Consider the following 23038-nt stretch of genomic DNA (forward strand, 5'->3'; position numbering starts at 1 on the left):
CCCAAAGGCACCTGGTGGGCCACTGCGAGTAGCAGAGTGCTGGACTAGATGGACTCTGGTCTGATCCAGCAGGCTCGTTCTTATGTTCTTATGTACACCATGCAGACTCTCTATGAGCATCGTAGCTGAAATTAAGACACAGTGGTGCATCATTTATAAGTCCCTTTACTGCATGTTTGAATCCAAGGTACTCCAAGTACACATCAAGGTACTCCTGCAGTCACACAATTGGATGTACACATACAATAAGCTTAAAAATATCTCTTCCTGCCCTTACCCTTCCACATCAGAGCATGGTTTCACAGGCAGGATTGCAACATATCAAGCAATCCCAGGAACTCTTCTCTTTACTGTAGCAGCCCCCCACCTTGTGAAGGGGCTGTGATTGAATGCTGGAGCATACGCTTGGCCCCCTTTGAGCCAAAGATCAAACTGAGTAGTCAGGTTGACTGGCTCTAATTTTACACTGTTGGCTCCACCCCTACCCCCAAGCTCCACCCCTAGCCAAGCTCAACATCAAACAGCCCCCCCCCCCCCCCGCCTAAACTCCACATGGTAGGGATTGGATTGAAAAAGGCTGCTTCTTGGGTTCACAAAACATTTTATCTGCCACCATTGTCTCTTGTAGGCGTCAAGCCGTTTAAGTGCTCCGTTTGCGAATATGCCACTCGCAGCAAGAGCAACCTGAAAGCTCACATGAACCGGCACAGCACCGAGAAGACGCACCTGTGCGACATGTGCGGCAAGAAGTTCAAATCGAAAGGCACCCTGAAGAGCCACAAACTCCTCCACACCGCAGACGGTGAGTCATTTGAGTCTGGGCACTGAATGCTTCCTAGCTCCGAGGAACCATACGGCCAGTGAGTTTGCGTGGCACCTGTTCAGATGGGGGTCACTATGTGATGAGGCCACCTGGCACCACTTCTGGTGGTGGCGTGCCACAAAGTGAAGTGTAATGGGTCGTGTCCAGTGGTGGGATTCAAATACTGGTTGTTTACAAGCACCATTTTAACAACAGGTTCTGCCAAAGTGGTGCGGACCAGCTGAATCCCACCAGTGGTCGTGTCCAGTGGTGGGATCCAAAAATTTTAGTAACAGGTTCCCATGGTGGTGGGATTCAAACTGTGGCGTAGCGCCAATGGGGCTGGGCGGGGCACGATGGGGGCGTGGCCGGGCATTCCGGGGGCAGGGCATTCCTGGGCGGGGCTGTGGCAAGGACGCAGCCGCTGTGCCGGTCCTTGGGCGGGAAACAAATGCTTGCTTGAGCGCCAGGCATGCCGCTGCCACGCCGGTGCACCTCCTGCTAGACTGCTTCCAGTTCTGCGCGCTACTGCTGAGAGGAGGGGCGTAACGAAGGCAAAAATCACGTGGCAAAATCACCAATTAGTAACCCCCTCTCGGCACACACAAATAATTAGTAACTTACTCTCGGGAACCTGTGAGAACCGGCTGGATCCCACCTCTGGTCGTGTCCTACTTTATACAGATTATGGTGAAGCACAGGGTTCCCGAAGTGGTGCCCGTGAGCAGTCGTGGTACCTTTCAGCATTTCTCCTGGTCTCTGTGGAGATATTCAGAAGGTGGGCAGGCCATTGTGAGGCACAGCTTGTCATGGAGTTTTTCACAGCTGCACAGTAGCATCCACACCCACTGAAAGATCATGAAGGCTTTCCTTATTCCATTCCCCCTTCAGGCTTTTTATTCCCCAATTTCTTTTTCCCCTCCAATTCTTTTTGTTCCCCTCCCACATTTCTTTTCAAACCGAGGATGTAAATATTGTGTTCAGCTCTGCCTCCTGTGGAAGCCAAGTGGTTTGGGGTCCGCCTCCTGAGGAAGCCATTTTGCTTTAGGCCCGCCTCCTTTGGAAGCCATTTTGTTTTGGGGTCCCCCTTCAGAAGCCGTTTTGGGATAGTGCTTACCACCCTGTCTCAAAATACCAAAGTTGCTCATAGGATCAAAAAGGTTGGGACCCCTTGGCAATGTTTTTCTCCAGCACAAGATGCCTTCCTCCATTGCAAAAGGTGATGGAAGAGCATTCTTCTTTCTGTGGGCGGGTCTTTCTGCTGCAGATTGCACCACTTGGCTGAGTAGAGAGGTAGGGAACAGATCCCATGATTCCTCTTATGTTTGTTTTAATGGCCCCCATTCTACTGCTAACAAAGCCTGGTCACGAGGTAGAAATGTTCTGAGAACTTGGGCAGATTTGCAGAATAAACCCAATTTTGCGCAGTAAACCCAACTGATTCCTTGCCAGTTGCAAGCAGTTTTCAAAGGCTCACATGGAGTGGGCAAATCACAGGACAGTTTGGGCTACAGCAGTGGCGTAGGAGGTTAAGAGCAGGTGCACTCTGATCTGGAGGAACCAGGTTTGATTCCCCGCTCTGCCGCCTGAGCTGTGGAGGCTTATCTGGGGAATTCACATTAGCCTGTGCGCTCCCACACACGCCAGCTGGGTGACCTTGGGCTAGTCACAGCTTCTCGGAGCTCTCTCAGCCCCACCTACCTCACAGGGTGTTTGTTGTGAGGGGGGAAGGGCAAGGAGATTGTCAGCCCCTTTGAGTCTCCTGCAGGAGAGAAAGGGGGGATATAAATCCAAACTCCTACTCTTCTTCTTCTTCTTCTTCTTCTTCTTCTTCTTCTTCTTCTTCTTCTTCTTCTTCTTCTTCTTCTTCTTCTTCTAAATTCTTTTCAGACTCTTGCCTTCTCCTGTCTGCACAGCAGTGATTGTGAGTTTGTTTGTTTTTAAATTAAAAAAAAAGAATTGGGATATTCTGAAAGATCTCAACTGGCTATCAGTTGGTTTCCAGGTGCAACTCAAAGGGCTTTTTCTGAACTTTGGCTACCAAAGGAGTCTAGAATTTATGTATCAACATGGAGCTCTCCTCCCAGATGAACCTATATTAAGCTCTTTTACCCTGATCTGAGCGGATCTATCTTTGGAAGTGAAGTAGGTGGCTCCCACGGACGGGGCTTTCCCCGTGATGGCTTCCTGCCTCTGAAACACCCTTTCTAGAAAAAAAAATTGATGGATGCCCAAATGACCATGATTTAGGTGGAGTTAAGTACTTGTGCATTTGCCTTGGCTGCTGGCGTCCTCTCATTGATGTCATTTTCTGCATTTATTTGCTATTTATTGGCTGATGCTTTGAAATTCTTTTGAAATTCACTGGAGCAGCAGCGGCATAGTGGTTAAGGGCAAGTGCATTCTAATCTGGAGGAACCAGGTTTGATTCCCCGCTCTGCCGCTTGAGCTGTGGAGGCTTATCTGGGGAATTCACATTAGCCTAGGCACTCCCACACACGCCAGCTGGGTGACCTTGGGCTAGTCACAGCTTCTCGGAGCTCTCTCAGCCCCACCTACCTCACAGGGTGTTTGTTGTGAGGGAGGAAGGGCAAGGAGATTGTAAGCCCCTTTGAGTCTCCTGCAGGAGAGAAAGGGGGGATATAAATCCAAACTCTTCTTCTTCTTCTTCTTCTTCTTCTTCTTCTTCTTCTTCTTCTTCAAGCTCTGTTTTACTGTGATGCAGGGTTTTCAGCTTTGGGTTGCTCTCTGCCTTAGAAGTTCTGCATATGGGAAGGAGGTCTAAACCCGTTAAGTAAATCATTTGCTTTTGATACCTTACGTTTGCCGTTTCAGCATTTCCCTTTGTCTTTCTTTCCCGATTCAAGGTTTCCAAATATCCTTAACGCAAAATACGTGTGCTTAAAAAAGCTTGGGATGTTTTCTTACCTTGTTTTGGTACGGTGTCCTGATTAGATTAGACCCAAGTTTTATCCAGGTGAACAGAACTCTGTCCCCCTTGAGAGGCCTGCCAGTTGTTTCTGTGTTATTGATGCCTCATCGCTGCAAGATCAGCATCTGTATGCTCCAGCTGGGCCATCTGGATGTTCACCCAGAATTGGCAGGGCAGCACAGAATCCAGCTGTTTTGGGCTTCTTGCCATTCATAATCTCCAGTGAAATTTCCAGCCTTTCCCCTGTCCCCTGCTTTTAGTTAGATAACAGATATTTTAAACAGCAAGGCCATTCTCCACTGTTATTATATAGATATGTCACATTCTTTATTTGCTGTTCCCAGATTTCAAAAATAACTTTAAGGAACAAACTCTTCCCCCCCCCCCTTTTTTTTCCTGAAAAGTTAGCATAGTTCACGCTGAGAACCAGGATGGTGTAGTGTTTAAGAGCAGGTGGATTCTAATCTGGAGAACCGGGTTTGATTTCCCACTCCTCCACCTGAGTGGCAGAGGCTTATCTGGTGAACCAGATGTGTTTCCACACACCTGCATTCCTGGTGGGTGACCTTGGGCTAGTCACAGTTCTCACAGAACTCTCTCAGCCCCACCTACCTCCCAAGGTGTCTCTTGTGGGAAGAGGAAGGGAAAGGTGTTTGTAAGCTGACTTGAGTCTCCTTACAGGAGAGAAAGGCGGGGTATAAATCCAAACTCCTCCTCCTCCTCCTCCTCCTCCTCCTCCTCCTTCTTTCGCAACATGTGTTCCATTTTAAGGAAATCCCTGACAGCTGTTCAGTGATGCACAAAATAATGGCTTTGGCAAAGGCAGTGTGTAAAAATGAATGATAATTCTCATATTTGTTCAGGGCTATATTTGAATGCGGGAGCATACGATTTCCTCGTCGCCAAACCTCAACTGACTGTACTAACACCTTTTTCTGAGACAGAGCATAAGTAGCTGGCCCAGCTTCTTACATAAACAATTCTTGTCATGATTTGTACCCTCATGATTTATATCCTAAGAATCCGATACCAAGATGCAGTAGATTTCATTCCAAGGTGTCTCTGTCATTCTGCCCCACTTTCAGTACCTTAAGTCCAGAGGAAACACTGCGGTCATTGAAATGGTGGACTGAAAAAGAGATAAGATGATCCCGATCTTGCCAGAGGTGGTGACTCTCTTTCAGGACCCTTCAATCTGCAATTAATCACTTGAGCAGTCAACAAATTAAAGGGACTTCAGAGCCGTTCCCCCAGCCAGTTGGCTGTAAACGTAGGACGGAGTGTCCTCATCCACAGCCTGTGCTTCTTACCCCATCGTTCTTCTCTGTCCAGCGACCATTTGCATCTGAATTTGCTCGGTTTTCTGTTTCAGGTAAACAGTTCAAGTGCACGGAGTGTGATTACACCGCTGCCCAAAAGCCGCAGCTTCTACGGCACATGGAGCAGCACGCTTCTTTCAAGGTAAGAAGATGCCCACTGACCCTGTTCCGTCAAAGCCTCTGCCATTCCGGATCTATCAACGGAAGCTAATTTATTTGGAATTTGTAGAGGTTGGTTGGGGAGGGGGGGGGGGCAGTGGTGGGATCCAAAAATTTTAGTAACAGGTTCCCATGGTGGTGGGATTCAAACAGTGGCATAGCGCCAATGGGGCTGGGTGGGGCACGACGGGGGTGTGGGCGGGCATTCCAGGGGCGGGGCATTAATAATTTCTCTGTTACTGTAAAAAACAAAGTTCCTAATTTCCAGCTGGTATCTTTCTGTCCATAATTTAAACTCATTATAGGAAGTCCTATCGTCTACTGCCAACAGAAACAACTACTTCTCCTCCAATTGACTGCCTGTCAAATACTTAATACTTTCAAATACTTAATTTTGATTCTAGAAATCAAAAGAAGGATACTTTCCTTAAACAAGGAATTTTACCATATTACTAAAACATGTTTTTGAAACAGCCCAACAGGGAGAATTATCACATTTTCTACCTTCACTAACCAGCCACTTAGGAAACAACGACTTTATGATTGTTGGACCTAGTGGAATTTCTAACGGAAAAGCAGACCCAATTAGTAACCCCCTCTCGGCACACACAAATAATTAGTAACCCACTCTCAGGAACTGGTGAGAACTTGCTGGGTCCCACCTCTTGGGGGGTGGGGGGTGGGAGCCAAATTGGGTTGACTCCAGATTAAATTTTTCGATGGCAGAGTGGAATTTTCTTCCCCCATCCACCATGGCAGCTCCCTGATCTCTATATCACACTGTTCCTGGGGTACAGGCAGAGGTGGGATCCAACCGGTTATTAATTTTTTCTGAGTGCCGAGAAGGGGTTACTAAAGCAACCTCCCTGCCCAATAAGGACTGGAGGTGCGTGTGTGCGGCGGCGCCACTGTTTGAATCCCACCACCATCGGAGCCTGTTATTAAAATGTTTGGATCCCACCACTGGGTACAGGGGACCTGTAGCTTTGCCTTGGGGGTCTGGTTTCTGGCAGGAAAGGGGAATTGGTGGAAATTACCACTGTCGCCTGTATCCGACCCAACATTGTAAGCTTCTTTGAGGACCTTGTTCTTGAAAAGAAACAATTCCATTAGTTTGTACCCATGCACTGTTCAAGCAATCGGTATCATTGTGGCAAGTGTGTGTGATGTCGGTCCATTTGGTCCATTCCAGAAAATTCCAACATTCTGGAATGGGTTTCTACTGGAAATGCAGAGTGGTCCCTCCTTATCTATCAAATTGTCAAGTTCAGGATTTTTTTTTTTGGCACTTTTTGGCCCCTACCACACATGCAGAATAATCCACTTTCAATCCACTTTCACACTTGTTTGCAAGTGGATTTTGCTATTTTGCACAGTAAAATCCAGCTGCAAAGTACACTGAAAGTGGATTGAAAGTGCATTATTCTGCATGTGCGGAAGGGGCCTTTGTGCTCTGTTTTGATTGGGAGTTGCTATCACAGCTTTTATGGACAGATTGTTGTGTTATAATTGGTCTTCTTGTCATTTGTGTGTTATGAGGGCAAGCTTGGCCCAAAAGACTGGTCACAAGTAGAAATTAGTAGCTGGCTAGAAATACACGCGCAAGAAATCTGTGAGCTGCCATGTTGTCATTGTGTGGGCATTTGAGAGTACTGTGAGTTGATGAACATAAGAACTGCAAACTGAGCTTGAAGTTGCAGGGTGAGGATCATGTTAAGCACGGTATACGTGATATTAAATTGGGCTTAACCAAGAAGAAGAGAAGAGCCTGGATTTATACTAAGGTGACCAGATTGTCACTTTTGTAAAGCGGGACCCGGGTGGGTGGCCGTGTGCGCGCGCGCATGCGCGTGCACAGCCGCAGGAGTGCACTGCCTTCTGGGGCACTCTCGTTTTGGAAACCGGGGAGCACCCCAGGAGGCAGTGCGCTCCTGTGGCCACGTGCGCGGGAGGCTGCCGCACTGCCCTCTGGGGCACTCCCCTGTTTTCTGCCCTGTGACAGGCAGTGCGGCAGCCTTCCAAAAATCGGGCGGTTCAAAAAACCCGCGGGACACGGGACAAATTGGTTTAAGGCGGGACTGTCCCGCCAAAAGCGGGACGTCTGGTCACCTTGATTTATACTCCCCGTTTTCTCCTGTAAGGAAACTCAGAGGGGCTTACAAACACCTTTCCGTTCCTCTCCCCATGACAAGCACTTTGTGAGGTATGTAGGGCTGAGAGAGTTCGAAGAGAACTGTGACTACCCCAAGATCACTCAGCCAGAATATAGGAGTGGGGAAACAAATCTGGTTCAGCAGATAAGAGTCTGCCACTAATGTGTAGGAATGGGGAATTAAACTCAGTTCTTTAGATTAGAGTCCACCTGCTCTTAATCACAACACCATGCTGGCTATAGGGTGGCCTTTAGAAACACTGTGTGTCATGGCCCCCCACTGTGTTTCCGCGAGCTAATTAAAGCATTTGTTGAAATTGAAATGGAATACATCTGGCAGGCACGGTACATAAATGAAAACAAGGCATTGGCTTTGCCTGCCGGCTTGCACATGGAAAAGTGAGACCAAGAAAAAAACCAGTGTTCATCTAGAAGGCACAAAACTCCCATGACACATTCTATGCAGAGGCCTCATGCTCTTCCCCAACAATCAGAAGGCTTACAAGAGAGGCATCAGGCTCCGCAAGAGTTCCTGCTGTTATTTGGATTCCCATTGGTCGTGGGGAAAGCTATGGCTTCACATTCCAAAAGGGGCGGGTCTGGGCTCTGTCCTCACCGGGTGGCTTGGCAGCAATTTATTAATATGGATTTTTGACTCATCTAACTCTCAAGGGCTCTCCTGGCAGAGAACATTGTAAAATGATAAAGCAATTTCGCTGCCAGACACAACTTGTGTCGTTCATGTAGCAGATGAAGAATCACGTTTATTCTCAATGGCAGTGAAACTTAAGAGTGGGAGAAATATAAGGGGGAATATAATATAAGAAGGGGGGAGTATATTTATTTATTTATTTATTTATTTATAATTACATTTGTATACCGCCCCATCCCCTGAGGGCTCTGGGCGGTGAACAACAAAATAATATTCCAGAAACAATAATAACAATAAATAATCAATATAAATATACATATTTAAAACATGAAACTACAGCATTCCACTTGGCGTCCAGGATTTAAAACTAACAATAAAACCCTCTCTCCCAAGGAGAGGCGGTAGATCTAATTACGAAAGCTCCCAAAGATGTTAAAGGGAAAGACAAAGAGGCTCACCCTCAACAGCTGGCCTCCCAAAGCCCGGTGGGAACAACTTTCGGTCTTACAGGCCCTGCAGGAACTCTCAAGATCCCGCAGGAGCCCAGGACAGCTTTGGAGGAAGGAAGTGTTCCCACCAGGCAAGGGAGCCAGGGCGGTAAAAGCCCTGGCCAGCCCGAGGTGAAAAAACTCAGCCGTGTCATTGAGGGGCTGGGAACCACCAGCAAATTGGCCTCTGCTGAGCTTGCCCAGAGGCCCGTGTAGCCAAGACATTATGGGGAGTAAAGAGCAGTCTACCGCGAGATGCACGAGGGGGTCCCAGGCAGCAAGGCCTTAAAGGTTAACACCCATACCTTGTGGATGATTCGGAATTCCACTGGAAGCCAGTGCAGCTGGCGGAGTACAGAAGCTGAATATATGGTCACGGTAGGCACCTCCTGTAAGTAAGCAGCGCCGCATGCTGGACCAGCTTTAACTTCGAATCAGGCGCAAGGAGCAGGCCAGCATAGAAGCGAATTACAATAGTCTAGCCTGGAGGTGACCGTTGCGTGGATCACAGTGGCCAGGTCCGCTTGGGAAAGGAAGGGGCCAGCCGTCGAGCCCTGGCGGAGGTGGAAAAGCGCAACCTGGGTTGTATGGGCCACCTGGGTCTCCATTGAAAGAGACTAATCCCAGGTGGACCCCCAGGCTCTTGAAACGGAGGGGCGGTGCCAATGAGGGCCCCCTCCCACACTGGCGGCTGAAAATCCCCAACCTCCCCCTGGCGCCCTAGCCAGAGGATCTCCGTCTTTGATGGGTTTAGTTTTAACCTGCTCTGTGCGCAACCAACCAGCAACGCCTCCAAACAATGCTGCAGAGCTGCAGGAGGCGGCGGCCGCTCCTCTCCATCAACAGAATGAGCTGAGTGTCATCCAGCATACTGGTGACAGATCAGCCCAAAGCTCCCGTACCAACTGAGCAAGGGTGCATATAGATATTAAATAACAGTGGGGATAGGAGGAGGCACCCTGGGGCACACCGCAATGAAGCGGGCACCGCCGGAGGCCTGATCCCCACACCACACTTGCTGACTCGGTCCGGGCTTGAGACAATCCATTGAAGGACAGTGCCCGCACTCGAGGCGGCCAGGCGGTGGGTCAAAAGGTGCGTGATCGACCACATCAAACGCTGCAGTAAGATCTAATAATACCAGCAGCGCCCGATCCGCCCTCGGTCAAGCTGCATCACGGGGCGTATCTGTGGCGACGAGCGGTCTCCGTCCCATGCCCAGCACGGAAGCCGGACTGGAAGGGTCAAAAGCCAATGTGTCCTCCAGGAAACCCTGAAGCTGCTCAACACCACTCTCTCAATTACCTTCCCCAGAAGCGAAAGATTCGAGGCAGGCGGTCAATTGGCAGATCTCCTGGATCTAATGATGGTCTTTTTAAGAGTGGGCGGACCACTGCCTCCTTCAACCCACCAGGAAAAGACTCCTTGCTCAAGGGAGCCATTGATAATATTCAACAGGTGGGGTCGTAGCTCCTCCGGCAAACTTTAACAAGCCAGGAGGAGCACGGATCCAGAGGACAGGTAGTAGGTCTAACAGCAGCCAGGGCCCTGTCAACAGCGGCTTCAGAGAGCAGGGCAAACTGGGCCAAACAAAGGGCCAGAAGGCGACAAGGGAGCCTCCAGTTCACTAATTGTAGTCAAAGTGGCGGGGAAGGTCCTGGCGGGCTGACGTGACTTTATCTGCGAAAAAGCTCATAAATGCCTCACAGCTAATAGCCAATTGATCATTTGTGGACCCCTGAGGTAGAGAGGTCAAGGAACCGAATCATCACGGAACAATTGTGCCGGGCGAAGGCTTCGCCAGAGCGAGAGGAGGAGGAGAAAGCTCTCTTCGCCTCCTTCATCGCCAACTCATAGGCCTTCATAAACGTCCTATAAGATGTTCGCGCCGCTCCGTCACGAGACTTCCTCCACTTCCGCTCTAGACGTCTGAGTTCTCGTTTCATCTGGCGTAGCTCCTCGGTATACCAGGGGGCCAGCCGAGAACGTGGACGCAGAGGTCGCCGGGGAGCAACTATTTCGATGGCATCGGCAAGACGGGAATTCCAATCTGCCACCTGCTCAACGAGTGTGCCGGCAGGTTCAGGTTCCCGCAGAGCATTCAGGAAACCAATTGGATCCATAAGTCTCCACGGGCGGACATAAATCAGTCCGTCGCCTAGACAGGGGTGGTGGGGCATGTCCACCCGACTCTGGACTGGGGAACGATCCACTGGGAACTTTCCCTGAGTAAAACCCTTCAACTGGAATGAATGTGGATCTTTTGTTGTGTAGGAATTTCATTCTAGAGTCCAATTAAAAAAAAATCCTCCACCACTAGTAAGAAATGCTTGCTGTGACATTATTATTTAATTCTGTTTAATATCACAGCCGCCAGTTCTTTAGCTGGCTGCTGGCCTTTCATTACGATTTGAGTCTCTCCCAGAGGCCTTGGACGTTGTAATGTATCGGCGTAGTATTCGTGCGGATCCCAGCAGGGCTGCCTTCCGAATCTGACAGATGCTGATTTTTGTCAATTGGAAGATGTTTCAAGTGCCGCCCGAGTGTTTTCTGAATGGTACCCAGGGTGCCGATTACCACTGGGATGACCTCAGCTTGTCTGTACCATAGTTGCTGCGTACTGATTTTCAAATCGTGATATTTAGTGGCCTTCTCATGTTCTTTTTCAATGACCCTCCTGTCATCAAGTATTGCTGTGTCAACGATGGTCACTTTCTTGTTCTTGATAACTGTGATGTCCACTGTATTATGTGCCAACGCTTTGTCTGGATTCAAAAATCCCACAAGACCTTCTCATTTTCTGTGACTTTCTCTGGACAATGTACCCATCAGTTTTTAGCTGTCCTTATGTTGTAATTCTTGCCTAAATTCCAGTCAATCATCTAAATTCCTTGCCTAAATTCCAGTCAATCATCTTTGATTATGCATGGGGTAGAAAATGTTGACAGAGAGAAATTTTTCTCTCTTTCTCACAATACTAGAACCACGGGGCATTCATTGAAAATGCTGGGGGGAAGAATTAGGACTAATAAAGGGAAACACTTCTTCAAGCAACGTGTGATTGGTGTTTGGAATATGCTGCCACAGGAGGTGGTGATGGCCACTAACCTGGATAGCTTTAAAAGGGGCTTGGACAGATTTATGGAGGAGAAGTCGATTTATGGCTACCAATCTTGATCCTCTTTGATCTGAGATTGCAAATGCCTTAACAGACCAGGTGATCGGGAGCAACAGCCGCAGAAGGCTTTCACATCCTGCATGTGAGCTCCCAAAGGCACTGGTGGGCCGCTGCGAGTAGCAGAGTGCTGGACTAGATGGACTCTGGTCTGATCCAGCTGGCTTGTTCTTATGTTCTTATGTTCTTATCTTGGCCATTGTGTTGTACTTCTGTTTGTACTCGGTCTGGGCAATTTTTTTGCAGCAGCTGATCTACAGTTTTATTATTATTTTATTGCTATTATTATTGTTAGCAAACACATACTAGTACTCTGTTAACCATACTATGCATTGAAGCCATTTTGTAAAGATTAACTACATGATTAACACCAGCTGAAATGTATCCTTCATTATTTTAGCAATTTATACGGTCACCATTTTTCAATTAAATGGTCGTGTCTTTGCCTTTTCCTCCCTTAATTTCCTACATTTCGAGTTAATCCAGTCATGATTTCATATTCGTGTCATTTTATTTTCCCGTTCCTCAGTTGTGGGATTTTTCTTCTGCACAAAGAATTCCAGCTGCAGTTGTAATACATCTCAACTGCTCCTGACACAAATTATTTAAAGATTTTATGTATGCCAATGGATTGTTTCATTTCAATAATTCCGTTTATTGCTCTGGTTAGACCACACACGGATATCCCTTCCACAGCACAACTTTCCCCATCATGGTTTTGATATATTGTGGGTTATGAAATTAAATGGGAATTTGGGGGGAGTTTTGCAGAAGACATGTGAAAGCAAGCAGATGCCCGCTTTTCTTAACCATAAGGAAGTCTCAAAGCCCTGTAAAAGCCCTGGCCCTTATAGAGGCCAGCCGGATCTTTTTTGGGCCAGGGATTTCCAGCAATCACTCCTCCAAAGAACAGAGGGCCCTAGCGGGGCATTACGGAGAGATGCAGTCCCTCAGATATGTAGGCCCAGTGCTGCTAAAGGCCTTAAAGGTCAAGACCAGGGGTCTGTAATTGGCCATGCTGGCAGGGGCTGATGGGAATTGTAGTCCATGAACATCTGGAGAGCCACAGGTTGCAGACCCCCGGTCAAGATCAATACTTTGAAGATGGCCCGGAACTCGATGGGCAGCCAGTGTAGATGATATAGGACCACAGTAATCTCTCAAGGAAGCTTACAAGCTCCTTTCCCTTCCTCTCCCCACAAAAGACACCTTGTGAGGTAGGTGGGGCTGAGGGAGTTCTGAAAAAACTGTGAGAAGCCCGAGGTCACCCAGCAGGCTTCCTGTGGAGAAGTGGGAGTTCAACCCGGTTCTCCAGATTAGAGTCCACTGCTCTTAACTACGACAGCAGGCAAGGCTATCAATGATAGGAAATTGACAGTCCTTAATTCATAGGGTCATCTCTGGTCAGAAGGAAATTAACAGCATATAACACAGAGAGAGAGAAAAACAGCCAGCTAGTTTTCAGTCCGAAGTGGTGAATCTCCAGCTCCACAATCATCGTGGGTGGATTTTTCATGGCGGCTTAACCGTCGTTTTGAAGCAGGGCCTAAAAGGCCTGATTTGTAGTCCTTCCTCGTTCCATGACCTCATCAGGAATGCCATTATCTTTCAGCCTCAGTTCCCCTGTCGGATAGAACAGCGACCTAACATCATTGCCGGGCAAGTGAACGGGAGGAGGATTTGCAAGGCCCTCGGCGGCGCCTGAGCTGTGTCTCAGAAACACTATTGCATTGTTGTGCTCAGTATTCTAGTCAGCAAACCTATTTACATGGGTTTATTTGAGGCCTCCAACGGGGAGTTAGTAGGACATCTGTACTGATTGTTTTTTTTCTGAAGTGATTGAATCTTACACTTTGTAAAAATTAATTTTAGCTGGACTAGCGCTGAAGTTTTAGAACGTCTGTTCGACAAGCGGATAGAGGGGTTTCTGAGCCTCAGGGTTCTTCATGGAAAAAACAGGGCCTTATAGGTGACCTGGGTCACTGGACATCCCCCCCCACCCCCACGCCAGTACCCAATTCATCTCTTTTAGTGGTCATGTTTAAATAAGGCATAATCTCTGTTTATCTCCCCCTCTGTAGAAAAATGCAGGCCACTACATTAGTACAGAGCATTAATTATATTGCCTTGTAATTTTGCAAAGTCCCTAAAAATCCCCCAGTTGTTTTTGTGACTTTAGAGCAAGGGGCGCTGCCTTGCCAAACAATCCATCTTTTTATGGAGGAGTCCAGAATTCGAGCAGCCGTGGCAAATAAATAGTTTGCTGTACTGTGTGGCGCAAATGCGGCGCTGTTGGTTTTTTTCTCAGTCTTTTCTTTTTGGTTCTTCTTATTGTATAAAACTTTGCCGGGCGTAAACAGGTAATAAAACTGGGACTAATGAGTTTGTAGAGAGACAGGACAGCATGTATTGCTTTTGAAAGGATGATGTGATTGAACAAATGAGCTTGTTAACGTCCAGGTCAGGAGGGGTCTAAATCAGATCAACTATGACCCGGCCAGAGGTTTGTGCCGTTGTTCGTTTTAGCTTGGGTGCCGAGTAGAAGGAGAATGGCTCACTCCTTTCCTTTTTCCCCTTCTCCAGCCTTTCCGGTGCGCTCACTGCCATTATTCTTGCAATATCTCTGGTTCCCTGAAGAGGCATTACAACCGGAAACATCCCGACAAGGAATATGTCAATGCAGGTTCTGGCGAATTCGCCGCTGAAGCTCTTCTCCAACAAGGTTTGTTTGAAAACATCATGTAAACACCCCTCGATGAACTCTGATATTTATTTCTCTTGCAAAGGAAGTTGCTGCAGCACTAGTAGCTTTTTCAGCAGTGGGAAGGACATAGAAGAAGAAGAGTTTGGATTTATATTCCCCCTTTCTCTCCTGTAGGAGACTCAAAGGGGCTTACAATCTCCTTGCCCTTCCCCCTCACAACAAACACTCTGTGAGGTAGGTGGGGCTGAGAGAGCTCCGTAGAGCTGTGACTAGCCCAAGGTCACCCAGCTGGCGTGTGTGGGAGTGTACAGGCTAATCTGAATTCCCCAGATAAGTCTCCACAGCTCAGGCAGCAGAGCGGGGAATCAAACCCGGTTCCTCCAGATTAGATACACGAGCTCTTAACCTCCTACGCCACTGCTGCTCCTGATGTTGGGCAGTTGCCAGGGCCCAGGACTTCTGGCAGGGTCTACTGCAGTGGTGGCGAACCTATGGCGAGGGTGCCAGAGGTGGCACTCAGAGCCCTCTCTGTGGGCACGTGCAAATAGAGTCCTCCCCCCCCACACACATCTAGGCTGGCCTGGGTCTCTGGGCTTGAATATTAGCATTAAACCTAAGACCTAGTTTTGGGGAAGCAGTGTAGGTAACCCTGTTAAGCGCTGTTAAACCCCACTGATTTTCATGCGAAGAACTAAAGTGCAATCCTTTACCTGGGAGTAAGCTCAGTTGCTGGCAATGGGGCTTGCTTCAGAGTAAGCCCTCCTAGGGTCGTGATTCACCCATTCGAAGAGTCGCACGGTTGCTTCAAAGCAAAGTCACCGATTACCACCAAGCTTACTCCCGAGTAACGCATGCCTTGGAGCCAACCGTTTTTTCTAAACAAAAACCTCAGTATTCGGGTTACATTGCTGTGTTGGTACTTTGCGACAAATAAGTGGGTTTTGAGTTGCAATTTGGGCACTCGGTCTCAAAAAGGTTCGCCATCACTGGTCTACTGCCATAAGAACACAAGAAGGACCCTGCTGGATCAGACCAGAGTCCATCTACTCCAGCACTCTGCCACTCGCAGTGGCCCACCGGATGCCTTTGGGAGCTCACATGCAGGATGTGGAAGCAATGGCCTGCTGCTGCTGCTGCTCCCCATCTTTGATTGAAAACTAACTTTAGATTCATGTGACAACTCTGCCCCTTGAGTATCAGTCACAAGACCACGCGATTCAGTTGCAAAAAGGCAAATGGTTGAAAAATCAGTGAAAGTTTATTACCAGAGCTCTTAACAGTTAAGCTTAACTGGGTCCAGGACGGCTCTTGCAGGCAATACGTTCATTTTTATAATGATACGTCAACAAGCAGCATTGGATTAATGATTGGCTAATTAGTATTTCACCTCCTCCTTCCTCCTGTCTATGTCTTGTCTAAATTTGGATGCGTTCCGGTATATGTGGTTGACGACCAGTTTGTTGGCTGAAGCTATCTATTGAGATAGTTGCATGTCATAGATAACCATGAAGCAAAGCTCCCTGGGGAGGGCGTCAGGAAAGGGAGGCAGGTTGCTTTTCTGAGAATCACAAGGACATAACACCAAGGCATATTTCTCAGAGAAACCTTGGTGGTTTTGGCAAGTACTTCTTGGGTACAGAATATAGCTTATCTTGGTCTTGGTGGAGCAATCAGTCTGCGGTCAGGGCTACATGCATCTTAGCACGTTTGCAAAAACGATGCTTTACAGAAAAAACAACTGTTTTCAGAGCTGTTAACTCTGAAGGTTTTAGCTTCAGCAGAGAGGCCTTTAAAATCACCTTTTGGGGGTCCACCTTACACATGCATATTGTTAAAGATGCCAGTCTGAATAGACAACGCTGAGAGAAAGACCTCAGCCTGGGGGGCCCGGGGGGCAGCTGCCCATCTACATAGACAGTACTGATGTGATGGGTCAGTGGTCTGATTCGGTTTAAGGCAGCTTCATGGGTATTCATGTGCGTGTTCACCTTCGATCAGGCCCCGCTCCTCTGCTCCTTTATTCCTTGAGCTTCCCAATTCAGTGGGTGTTTCTCAGAAACGAGTTCCGCGGAACGCAGGCAAAGTCCGTCCCGCATGAAATGCTAACCATGAGAAAGTCAGTCATCTTTTAAGCCCCATCTGGCTAACTCTTCTGTCTCTAAAGCCACTGATGATAAAAGGGGCTAAAGACTGAAAGGGGAAAGAATTTATCCGGGACTCGAGTCGAGCTGGATTGTAAAAGAAAAGTTTGGCAGAACAGCCTCGCATCCGAACGCAACTGTGCCCCCTTTCTCGAGGGAAGTTTAGCTGTTCGGCTGGCAGCCTGACAGTACAATCCGATAGCTTGTGGAGTATGAAATGGATTTCGACATTCAGGACACAACAAAGCGAGCGGGAAAATAAAGGAAGCTAAATTAGATTGCATTGTGTTTGAAAATGCTGAGCTGGTAGGGAGGGGGGGGGGCGACTTTTGTATATTATTTCTGAGACTTTCCAAGTTTTTATCCCCACGCTGAATAGTGAGATCCAGAATGTTTTCTCCTCTTGAAAAGCATCTTGTGGGGATTTTAAAATTCCTCTTTTTGTTACTCCACAAGAGATGCCAGAACAGCACCGCGGCACTAGATGATGAATAAAACATAATTCTCTCAAGCATGACAATCCTAAAACCGTTCCCAAATTATTCTGTCTTTGTTAAAAGGCAAAAGAAGATCCCTCAAAGATATATAAACCTTTGTTGCAAGTTTCAACCTCTTCCCCTGATGGCCCCTTTACCACCAAAAAGGAAGGTACCCCTGACTATTGAAGAAGTCCCAACCAAGAATCATTCTTGCTTACTACATAAGTGTGTAAAGTATTAGCAGTTCTATGGACTGACTCCCCGAAACCTCGTCGTTCTGATCCTCTGGGTTTTTTAGGGTCTGGGACAATAACTTCTGATGAGAAAAATAAGTTAAGGAGCATGGAAATGGTTTTCATTACATTTTCGTGCAGGCAGATTTCCCTTCCTCCACAAGCCCTAGTTAAGCTCTGGGGACATTAAACACCTATTTAAAAATTGGGACATAGGTAAATAGTAAGAATATTGCAGAGCCAGCATGGCGTAGTGGTTAAGAGCAGGTGGATTCTAATCTGGAGAACCGGGTTTGATTCCCCACTCCTCCACCTGAATGGCAGAGGTTTATCTGTTGAACCAGATGCATTTCTGCACTCCTACATTCCTGCTAGGTGACCTTGGGCTAGTCACAGTTCTTTGGAACTCTCTCAGCCCCACCTACCTCACAAGGTGTTTGTTGTGAGAGGGGAGGGGCAAAGAGATTGTAAGCCCCTTTGAGTCTCCTGCAGGAGAGAAAGGGGGGATATAAATCCAAATTCTTCCTCCTCCTCCTCCTCCTCCTCCTCCTCCTCCTCCTCTTCTTCTTCTTCTTCTTCTTCTTCTTCTTCTTCTTCTTCTTCTTCTTCTTCTTCTTCTTCTTCTTCTTCTTCTTCTTCTTCTTCTTCTTCTTCTTCTTCTTCTTCTTCTCTTTTCTCCTGTCCAACAAATAATATATATTTGCTTATTTCAGGAGGGGCCTTGAAAGGCTGTACGAGGTTAACTAAAAACCTGGAAGGTTAACCAACCCCACCTCATATTTTCATAGTTTTGAATATTTTGTAACTGAAAAAGCTTTGAATTGCTTACAACTGAAAATAGTTTATATAAAATTATGCACATTTCTGATACGATGTAATATTGGATGATGAAATGGATACATGAAGTGTGTTAAAAACACATGATTCATTGTAAATTTCCATTTATAAACTGACTCATTAGTTAAAATATACCAGGTGGTTGTGGTGATAGCCTCGTGGATACTTACTGCAATTTTGCATCGTTTATGTAGTACGTGTGTATCCATTCCCCTTTACATTGCATGATGACTGACTTATTCAATTTGCTCATTCTATTTTTTTGCGGGGGGGTGGTAGTCTTCTCTCAGCATCCTAGCATCTGATTGGTCAAGTGAGCATGTTTTATTGCTGGGTCCACTAAAGCTCCTTCCACACGGGCCAATAAACACAGGCTAAGCACGGTATAAAAACTATGTTGGGGGGAATTTTGCATGGTTCCCGCTCATAACGTGAGTCCGCTGCACATTACCCCTCCCCCCCCCCCGGGTTTTCAAGAATCGCACTATCTGCGATTTTTGTTTGTTTGTTTTAACGTGAGTTGCATAAGAACATAAGAACATAAGAACAAGCCAGCTGGATCAGACCAGAGTCTATCTAGTCCAGCTCTCTGCTACTCGCAGTGGCCCACCAGGTGCCATTGGGAGCTCACATGCAGGATGTGAAAGCAATGGCCTTCTGTGTCTGTTGCTCCCGAGTACCTGGTCTTCTAAGGCATTTGCAATCTAAGATCAAGGAGGATCAAGATTGGTAGCCATAGATCGACTTCTCCTCCATAAATCTGTCCAAGCCCCTTTTAAAGCTATCCAGGTTAGTGGCCATCACCACCTCCTGTGGCAGCATATTCCAAACACCAATCACACGTTGTGTGAAGAAGTGTTTCCTTTTATTAGTCCTAATTCTTCCCCCCAGCATTTTCAATATATGCCCCCTGGTTCTAGTACTGTGAGAAAGAGAGGAAAAATTTCTCTCTGTCAACATTTTCTACCCCATGCATAATTTTACAGACTTCAGTCATATCCCCGCTCAGACGTCTCCTCTCCAAACTAAAGAGTCCCAAACGCTGCAGCCTGTCCTCATTAGGAAGGTGCTCCAGTTAAACTGCGGCCGAGCTAATGGCTGCCCCGGTAAAGTGAGCTACTTGGCCACACTTCCCTTTTTCTTCAGTCCCCGCCTCTCTGCTGTGTAGCTGTGGAGGTCCACACCTGCCAGGCTTTGTAGCTACGCAGCAGAGAAAGGTAAGTGGGGTGGGGGGGAAGCGCCTCCGTGCGAAGGCGCACACCCCGGCCAACACGCTCGCTGACCACGGGATGCCCAGCTATGCAAATGGCCGGGGGCTATGATGGGTACGTTTATCCCGCCTGCAACCTACTTTACATTTGCTGTGCGGAAAGGGTCTAAAAGTTTGGCCGTTTCTAACAGAAGCCCCTTTGCTCACAAAAGGTGCCCACTCCTTTCTTATTTCTTCAATTTCAAAGACCAGCATCAGTCATGCGCCGCAACTGTGTCCAAGGTAGCTTTCAAAATCAGATTTAAAAACCTAACTTCTGGAGGTGATTTTCCTTCCTTTGATCTTTGAACATCTTGAAGAAGTGAGTTCCTCCCTGCTCTCAAATGTATAGGCAAAGCGGCTTGAAACATCTTTATCTTATTTCCACCTCACCTGCTCTGAACACCTTCTCCTTATCTCTTCTCAGTACCTTCACTAAACGACTTAATTAGACTGGTACATCTTGACCTCAGGAGACCTGCCCTAAGGGCCCAGTTTCTTATCGGTCTTTGTCTCAGGAATGTGGGCAGGCAGAGATTTTACAGCAGAGTGACTTGCCCATGAGACTTTCCTCTGTACAACAATTCTATTCACTAAGAAGAGGCAAAACTTATGTTAGAAGGGTGCTATGAGATGGTGACAGAAAGTTGTGACATAAAGGAGGTCAGTTTGCGTCTCCTCCGATCTGTCACAAAAACCTTCCCAAATAGCAAGCACATGTGTGTGCAAAGTGCCGCTAAGTTGCAGCCAACTTACGGCAACCGCCAGCATGGTGTAGTGGTTAAGAGCAGATGGATTCTAATCTGGAGAACGGGGTTTGATTCCCCACTCCACCACCTGAGTGGCAGCAGCTTATCTGGTGAACCAGATGTGTTTGCGCACTCCTACATTCCTGCCGGGTGACTTTGGGCTAGTCACAGTTCTTTGGAGCTCTCTCAGCCCCACCTACCTCACAAGGTGTCTGTTGTGGGAAGAGGAAGGGAAAGGACCTTGTAAGCCACCTTGAGTCTCCTTACAGGAGAGAAAGGTGGGATATAAATCCAAACTCCTCCTCCTCCTCCTCCTCCTCCTCTTCTTCTTCTTCTTCTTCTTCTTCTTCTTCTTCTTCTTCTTCTTCTTCTTCTAGGCGAGAGATTAACAGAAGTGCTTTGCCATTGCCTGCCTCTTCATAGTGACTCTGGACTTTCTTGGTGGTCTCCCATCCACGTACTAACCAGGACTGACCCTACATAGCTTCTGAGATCTGTTGAGATCAGGCTAGCCTGGCCCATGCAGGTCAAAGCAGTCATATCTATACAGTGCAATTTGGGGGGGGGGGGGGGGTTTGGACTCTTTCTTTGTGTTGTCCGGTTCTCCCTCTCTCATTTGAGCCTCCTCGTCATTATTTCAGTATTAAAATTAGAAGTGGCTTTCGAGCGAGGGTATATTAATCAGTGTTTGTGAAATACCGTGGGCTCTCTCTTAGGTTGCATTTCAGAAGAATGTGAGATGTACTCAGTACGATTTGGCACTAATGTCAGAAGCGGAAAAGGTACGTCATTCAGTGACCTCCCCCTCCCCCCCTTCTATATTTCCCAAATATTTAATGAATTGGATAGAAATTAATTTTCTCTGGCTGTGATGTCAGTTAACTGACACCCGGTTTTCCGCTGCCAGCTCAATTGCACACTTTCCCATTTATTGTCCCTTAATTAAAGTTGCAGTGACAAAGGTGGTCAACTTTAATTAACGGGTTGTTATTGTTACAGTAATTTTAATTTAAAAAGAAATATCAGAAGGTCCCTCTTCTAATTGAGTTTTTATTAAGTGGGTGACATGGAATGAATATTTCATTTCCGTTGCGGGGTCTGACGATCTCTTTGTCCTGTCCTGTGCCAAAGGTACTTGACTGCTGGGCCAGCGGGCCTATTAAGGCCTTTAATGGAGACGCCATTTCGGTTTGGCTTAAAGCCGGGCGGCGGCCTGTGACGTGCGAGGCAAGCGGAGCAAAGATAATAAATAGATGGGACTTCAGAAATCCTCGAAGATTAATAAGTGTCAGCACAGGAACCTTGTGTTTGTTCTGTTCTACCAAAGGAAATATAATCTGAATAGCCCAGATTAGCTTGGTCTCATCAGTGTTTGGAAGCTAAGCAAGGTCAGACCTTGTGTGGGAGACCACCAAGGAAGTCTGGACTGCTATGCAGAGGCAAGCAATGGCAAACCACTCCTGCCCATCCCTTAAAAACCAGCCATGGATGTCAAACTCGCGGCCCTCCAGATGTTCATGAACTACAATTCCCATCAGTCCCTCCCAACATGACCATTGGCTATATTGGCAAGGGCTGATGGGAATTGTAGTTCATGAACATCTGGAGGGCCGTGAGTTTGACACCTGTGAAGTAGACGTTCATAGGGTGCCATCACTCAGGTGCGACTCAACAACTTGCTTTACCTTTACCTGGCAGGGGGAGGATCATTTCACACCAGTTATTTCAACCATCTGGTTGCTGAAGTTGCCTCGTAGGAAAGCTTGGCCGTAAAACTCGCCCTGGCAGGTATACAAAACACGGCTTTTGCGATGGGCCCTCTCACTTTTCTAACTCTGAGGCAGGCTAAACACCCTCTGACCGAGCTGGTCAGAATTCCTACATTTTCTTGGGAACTGAGCTGCTTGTTATGGTAGCGTGAGATGATTGAAAGCATGAGTTATAAGCCCTGCTCCCCAGAAGGTGAAATGAGCCCGTTCCTTAACTTCTAGCAAATCCCCTTTTTAAGGCACCAAAGAATACAGAGGCAGGTTCAACCAACAGAACTAACATTTATTTAACAGATGAGATGGGATAGGAGAGAACTTCGGCGGATGGAAAATAGGAAAGGGATAAATATATACAACTTCCGGTTGTGTTTCAGCTTTCAACTTTCAGGCGCTGGCACGGATCTTAATTACGCTTTATAAGTTTCAATCATTCACAAGCCAAAGCGAGCTCCATCAGATGCAGTGTTACGTGTCTGTTCTTGAAGGGGAAGACTCACTAGAAAAGACAATAACGCTAGAAAAAGTTGAAGGCGGCAGGGAAAGAGGGAGACTCAACCTGAGATAGGTGAGTTCGCTAAAGAAAGGCGTGGCCTTTAGTTTGCAAGACCTGAGTGAGGCTGTTAATGACAGGACCTTTTGGAGATTGCCACGACAATTTTTAGTGCCTTTTCCCCCTTTTGCTCAACTTCACCATCAAGTTGCTTCTTACTATAGGCAGCCTTTTCCCCCCGATGCTGTTCTGTCTGTAAGACTTCATGGCAAATAATAACTTGGGGATACATTTTGCTTTACTGCAGTATTTCCCATCATCATACTTGACCCATTCTCCCGAGAGTTCACTACAAGACTCAATGGCTTCTTCTGCAGCAGCACAAAAAGTTAAACCAGGGGGGTAGGGAACCCTTTAAGACAGTGATGGCGAACCTATGGCAGAGGGTGCCAGAGGTGGCACTTTGAGCCCTCTCTGTGGGCACGCACACACAGAGTTCGTCATGTGGGGGGCAGAAAATCACCCCCCCCCCCCCACACACACACATCTAGGCTGGTCTGGGTCACTGAGCACGATATGCGCGCACCGTGGTGAATAGGGAGGACTCGGCTGGCGGGCCTGGTGCCTGTGCTCTGGGTGGCTACTGCCCAAGGGGAGGGGATGTGGGCAGAGGAGGCAGAGATGCTAGAGAGGCACTTAGCGGTGCAC

General features: G+C 47.4%; 1 protein-coding gene across 1 annotated transcript in view; it reads left to right on the forward strand.

Moving 5' to 3' along the window:
• The window catches only part of ZFAT (zinc finger and AT-hook domain containing), a 193224-nt gene that overhangs the window by 137265 nt on the left and 32921 nt on the right, over positions 1–23038 (forward strand). Inside the window, 3 exon segments of the mRNA XM_048508580.1 lie at positions 629–802; positions 5107–5195; positions 14263–14401. Of these exon segments, the coding sequence (XP_048364537.1) occupies positions 629–802; positions 5107–5195; positions 14263–14401 (402 nt within the window).

This window comes from Sphaerodactylus townsendi, linkage group LG09 (assembly GCF_021028975.2).
Source record: "Sphaerodactylus townsendi isolate TG3544 linkage group LG09, MPM_Stown_v2.3, whole genome shotgun sequence".
Classification (NCBI taxonomy): Eukaryota; Metazoa; Chordata; class Lepidosauria; order Squamata; family Sphaerodactylidae; genus Sphaerodactylus; species Sphaerodactylus townsendi.